Here is a 6,091-nt window from a genome sequence, read left to right on the forward strand (position 1 = left end):
GTCACCGCCGCCAACTGCGCCAGGAACCCGCCCTGGCACTCTGCCAACAAAGCCATCTCCGCAAAACACGACGGCGCGCTCTGCCTCACCGCCGCCGGACAGTCCTCAGCGTCCACCGGCAAACCACCGATCGAAGAACGCCCGATCGAATAGCCACCCACCGAACCGTGTGACCGACTCAGCACCGTGTTCGACGCCTCGCTCGGCGGACACGACGACGCCGTCTGGAACAACATACCGTTCCGCTGCGCGCTACCGCCCACCCGCTCAGACAAACGCGACCGTCGGTAGGCGTGCGTCATGTACTGGTCGACCGCGTCCTGCGCCCGGTAGCCCTCGAAAGGCAACAGCGCCAGAGGGTGACGCAACACGTACTCTAGCCACCACACCAAAACGTTAAAGCTGGTACAGTTGTCTTCCACAGGCACATCCGGACCAGCGGACCACTCCGCGTTGTCCAGCTTCGTCGAGCTGTCGAGTCTGCAGCACTCGTAAGAACCGCCAAACTGCCCGCCGCCCAACTGCCCACCGCCCAACTGCCCACCGCCCAACTGCCCACCGCCCAACTGCCCGCCGCCCAGGTGGGGACTTTCGTACCGTCCTTCAAACTGCAGATCCATGCACAAAGTACGGCGGATACGACGGTCATGCTGCGCGGGATCGAAGTTACGCGCCCGCTTCAGGATATTTTCCAAAGTCTCTCGGACGTCCTTGGTAGTCATTGTCCGGCTGGGCGTAGTCAGCCCGTAATGGAGGTCATTGCATACCTCCGGAAGGGTCATGCGCTCCACGCGCAATACCTTCGGGTCGATCTTTTGGTCAGCCGGAGCAACCAACGCTAGGTCCCGAACACCACGGAAGCGCCACTGGGCCCGAATCTCGGGCGGGGCGGGGATCTTGGAGTCATCCCAGAGGCCACTGAAGAACGTAAACCGACTTCCAAAAATGGTCAGTCGCGCACATTCCTCCGCGGCTGCGCTCGGGCGTTCTGCAGACTCCTCACGTTGCACATCCTCTTCGCCATCTCCATTCTCCTCGCCACTACTGCCTATACGTAAGCCCACCCCCCACTCAGGAGTCCATCCTGGAAGGTACTCGTGGGTATCCTTCGGAATGCAGTGGAAATAGTTGCGGTATGCTGTCATGGCTTGGTCAGCCGGCAGATGAGTGGAGTCAATGACGACCTTCTCACCCATAACCCACATCATCTCCGGGTCGTTCAGGAAATTGTCGAGTTCATCAATTTCCGCGAATAGTACTTCCAGCCTCGGATCGTTTCCGGAAGGGCAAACTGAATGACTGGCCATGGCCCCACTTCCCACGGACGAGGCCTGTCGCATCTCTTCCTTGTTGCCGACAGCTTCGCTGCGGCTTGAATTGCTCCGGCTCATGCCGCTGCGCTCTTCCCGGCGGTCATCCCGTCGACAAGGCCGGTCTTCGCGGAGGTTCTGCTCCGACTCCTCTTCTTCGCTTGTGGAGGGAGCCGGTAGGCTGGAAGTGAAGGCGCTGGGTAACCCGCCCCTGGGGTTCTCCTCCTGAAGAATGCTCGGGATCTCTGAGGACCGGCAGCCGTAGGAAAGGCAGCCGTACTCGTCAAATGAGTCGGTCCAGGACTCGGTAAAGCCGAGTGCGTAGCTGCCATCGTTACTGGACAGCCTGCCGTCTGGTCGACCCTGCGTTGGGTGCGATAAATCCTCACCCTGTGATAAAGGATCACCCTGCGGTAGATGCTCAGCCTGCGTTGGGTGCGCTGAGTGCTGCCTGTCTACGTCTCCGCCTACGTCTCCACCTTGGTCCTGTTTGCCTGTCTCCCCCGAGCCGCCGCCTCGGTCTTTGGCTTGGTCTGTCGGCGGATCTGTGGGGTTTGCGTTTTCGGCTTTGCGCCAGGAGGCGACGGTACGGAGCACGCTGTTGAGGATGGCGACTTTTCGTTTTTCGAAATCGGCCTGACTGAGTGCGTCGTCGGCCATGAGTGCCTCGAGTTTCTCGACGGCGCCTATGAGTTCGGCCTGGCGCAGGTGGGCAGCGTCAAGGTCTCGTGCAAGTTGGCTGGCAACAAGGATACGGAGCACGGCCTTGGTGAAGCCAGTTTCCAGAAACTCGGTTCCGGAATTGGCACGACAGGCAGTGCCGTGGCGCAGTTCATCCACGGCCTCGCGCACAACGATGTCCGCCAATGGCCGCCAAAGCGACGGGCGCCCAGCGGCCCAAGTCTCGACCGGCACGAGCGACCGCAGCGGTCGCAACGCACGCGCCTGCGCCAAAGGCCGGCGGTCGAGGTTCCGCCCGTGCCAGGCGAACTGGTACAGCGAGAGCGTGGCATTCTGCGCCACCAGCCCCAGCTTCCACAGGCTCACCACCCGTGCGTAGTCCGTAAGCGACCGGAAACCCACATCATACCACTGGATGCTCTCGCTTACGTAGCTGATGATAGCATCCAGCCCGCCGCCCGTCTCCTGCAACACCTTGTAGGGCACCACCCACCAGTAGCCGCGCCACAGGATCTGGACGGCGTCCTTGGCGCCGCCCGTAAGGTAGCGATCGCGTGTGTACGATAGCACACGGTCGCTCTCGACGCGTTTACGGTTGCGGTACGCATTGACGCAGACCTCGCAGTAGTCGATGTCACACGCGTCGCAGCGCCATCGCCCGCGCCCGGGACGGAACTTGAAGTCGAGGTTGTTGTTCAGACAGCTGCCGCCCTCCTCCTCAAAGGCGTCGCAACGCCAGACAACTCGGTAGCCGGGCGCGTCGCCGCGGAACTCGGGCATAGCATGTCCCTCAGGACAGCGCACAGTGAGGTAGCTGTCCGACAAAACCGCGAAACCCGCCTCCTCAGGTCCAAGGCTCTCACCCAAGAAGCCACCAATGTCCAGCAACAAATGTGTCCCCGCCAGATGCTGCAAGTCGCAACCACACTCCGACTTCATCGCAAGCGAACAATCCGACAGGCACACACCAGTGTTCGCAGACAACCGCTGCATCACCGGTCCAAACGGCACCAACGGGTGCCAGACGGGAATACCCAATACCGGCACGCCGTCCTCCTCAAACACGTCCGCCACGCGACGCGACGCACGGCCGCAACAATGCTTGAATGCACTCGCCTTAATGCGTCGCGAACAACGGTTCTCCAACCGCCGGGGTACAAAGGCCAACGAAGCCGAAGTCGAACTCGACCGCGCACGCGACCGCGCACGCAAACGACCCGGACTCGAACGACAAAAACTCACACCCCGCCGCCGCGACTGAGACAGGATCTCGCTCCGCAACGAACGCGGCGGCGGCGACCACAAAATACGCACCTGCGCCGGCGCCTCCGCCTCGTCCGAACCCGGTGTCGTCAGCGCCCCGCGGCGCAACCGCGAAGGCGGCGACTTGGGCGGGGTGCTGCTCCGTCGGATCTCGCCCGACGCGCCGCTCTCTGCCTCGCTTTCCGCACGTTCGCTCTCTGCGGCGTCTGTGTCGCTCTCCTCCCCCACGCCCGTCTGGGCGTAGCGGTCCTCCCCCTCCTCGTCCTCATCTTCGCGCGGACAGTCGTCCCCGTCAACTGCGTCCTGCATGATCTGGAAGTACATAAGTTGACTGGTGCTGGAGCCTTCGGAGAGCAGGTCAGCGAGTTCGGAGCCGTCGTCGGCGTCGGTGTCTTCGTCGCTGGGTTCGCCGTCGAAGTGTTCCTCCTCGTCAGCGAGGAAGAGCCCGGTCCAGTTGTCGAGATAGCCAGTGTCCTGGCACAGCAGCGGCTTGGTGACGCCGACTGCCTGTGCGGGGAGGGGTTGGTCGAGAAGGACACAGTTTTTGAGGCCATGTGTGTGTTCAGCAAGCGCCGTCGCGCCGGCCTTGAGCAGTTCTACACGACCGTCGCGCTCCTCGGGGCTTTCCCAAAGGCGACGGTGCTCAAAGAGACTCGCAGCGACGGAGGCAAGTGGACCTCGGAGTCGCTTCTTCGGAATCGCCGCAACCTGGGGCTCGGCCGCCATTTGCTCCGCCAGCGCCACCAATGAAAGGTCGGGACCCAGCGAAAGGTCGGCACGCGCCCTCTCCCCTGCCGGCGCACGCAACCGGCACGGCCGCGGCAACTTCGCACCCGCATTGCACGCCACGAAGTACAGCCGCGCCTGCAACGCCTGCAGCGCACGAGCACTCAACCACTCCAACGCAACACACGCCGGCCAGTCGCAACTCGCGTCCACCGTATCACCCAACGCCTTGCCGCCCAACTGACTCACCTTCTTCATCAAGTGCGGGTCGTCCTCGTCCCTGGGCGCACCCTGGAACAAAGGCTGCACTCCGTTGTACACCAAACGCGCACCCGCCACCAACGGCGCCAAGTAACGCGCCAACACCCGACTCATCTCCGCCGCGAACGCGCCGTTTTGCAACGACACCGCGCGCCGTGAATCCACCCCAGCAACCGAATCCACACCCGCCGACAAAACCAAGTTCAACTCGTTCGCCTGGTTCTCCAAACTAACCACCGTCGACAACGCCGCCGTCAAGAGTTCCGTACACAGGTCCGCCGACGGTGTCGGCGTCTGACTCTCCAACAACCCCGCCAACACCTTCAGCAACCACACCACCGACCGCCACAACGCCGTCACAACCGGCTCCAACGCCACCGCACCGCCCTCCTTCGCAAACACCGCCACAAACGAGTGCGACGACGACTGCCGCGCAATGCGCCCCAAAAACTCCTCCACGTCGTCCAACGGCGGGCACGCGCCTGACAGCTCCACTGACCCGCTCCCGTCGGCCGAATGCACACCCACTGCGCCGCCCAAGCCGTTCACCGAAGTGCCGGGGCCCGCCGACTCCGGTGGCTTCGCCGCGCGGAAGTGCGCCTCGCCGGTCGGCGCGGAGACGAAGCCCTCCGCGAAGTCCCCGGGTGCGCCGCAACTCGTGTCCCAGTCGCTCTTGCTCCAGAAGAAGAGCGCCAGCAACGAGTAGGTGCACTTGAAGTGCCAGACGGACTGGTTGAAGGCGGCCACGCCCGCCACGTCCGTTTTGAACTGCACCGGGTGCAGATCCACCAACGCCCGCACGTGCTGCGTGTAGCGCCGACTCCAGAGCACCGAGACCCGATCCAGCGAGCGTGTGTCCGCGAGGATCTCATAACGCGCACAACGCACACTCCCACGCCACATCATCTTGCTCACCGTCCGCTGCGAAATGAGGGCGCGCTGTACCTCTTGCAGCTTCCGTCCGCGGCCCTGCAGCTTCGGCGGCGCCAACGGCGTGCACCAGGAGCGCATCGGAATCGGCTGCGCCACCGTACTGGAAATCAGCTTCACGTCGTAAAAGTCCGCCAGCTGCTTGTTGTCGTGGATCCACGGTCGCTGCCCCATCGGCGCGCGCTCGCCCGCGGCGGGCGAGACGGTGGCCTGTAGTACGGTCTCGCGCCAGGCCGGGTCCATAATCCTCTCCTCCAGGTCCAGCTGGGCGTGGCGCGGGTTGTACTTCATAACCTGCACAACCTCACGAATGTCCAGCGGCGAGAGCACAGCCAACTTCAAATCCAGGTCGACCGAAGACGTCGCGCGCGTCGCAGCCAACTTAGCCGACTTTTCGCCCCAACGTCCCTTGGTGGCGAAGGCGATGTAGTGTTTCAGCCGCTGCTGCAGCCGCCGGCCCTGCTCGCCGCCAACCCCCCCTCCTAAGCCCCCCAAACCTCCCAGGGTGTTTGACTGGAGGCGTTCCGGAGTACCGCCGACCGTCTTGGGGGCGGCCGCCTTGGTGGCGAGTTTGGGAAAGGGGACGGTCCAGGAGCGGCGGCCGACATATACACGCACGTGACGTTTGCGCGGGTTGGGATGGACGAGGACGTCGAGGACGACGCCGGCGGCGACGGGAGTGGTGGAGAGGCCGAGGTGTGTTTCCGAGAAGTCGGCCTCGGCCTCCTGAATAAGCGGGCAGGCGATCATGTGTCCGTCGAGCACGTTGCCGGCGGCGTCGGGTACGACCGCCTGGCGCGCACCACTTGCGGGGTCGAAGACGGGTGCTACAGAGCGCTGCGCGAGCAAGCCCGTGCTGGGTGGGTGGAAAACGCAGCGCGCGCCCGCGCGGGCCGGCAAAACCTTGTTTGCGACCACCT

The 6,091-nt window shown here is 63.7% G+C and overlaps 1 protein-coding gene across 1 annotated transcript; it reads right to left on the minus strand.

Annotated features, from left to right (window-relative positions):
• Positions 1 to 105: 105 nt before the first annotated feature.
• GNI_015730 (hypothetical protein) lies at positions 106 to 5,921 on the minus strand (the record flags this gene model as incomplete). The annotated part of the gene is made up of 2 exons (XM_011130670.1): positions 106 to 197; positions 239 to 5,921. The coding sequence occupies 2 exons, from the start codon at positions 5,919 to 5,921 to the stop codon at positions 106 to 108; spliced, it is 5,775 nt and encodes a 1,924-aa protein (XP_011128972.1).
• Between the last annotated feature and the right edge of the window lie 170 nt (positions 5,922 to 6,091).

Source organism: Gregarina niphandrodes (assembly GCF_000223845.1).
Source record: "Gregarina niphandrodes unplaced genomic scaffold scaffold00002, whole genome shotgun sequence".
Lineage (NCBI taxonomy): Eukaryota > Apicomplexa > Conoidasida > Eugregarinorida > Gregarinidae > Gregarina > Gregarina niphandrodes.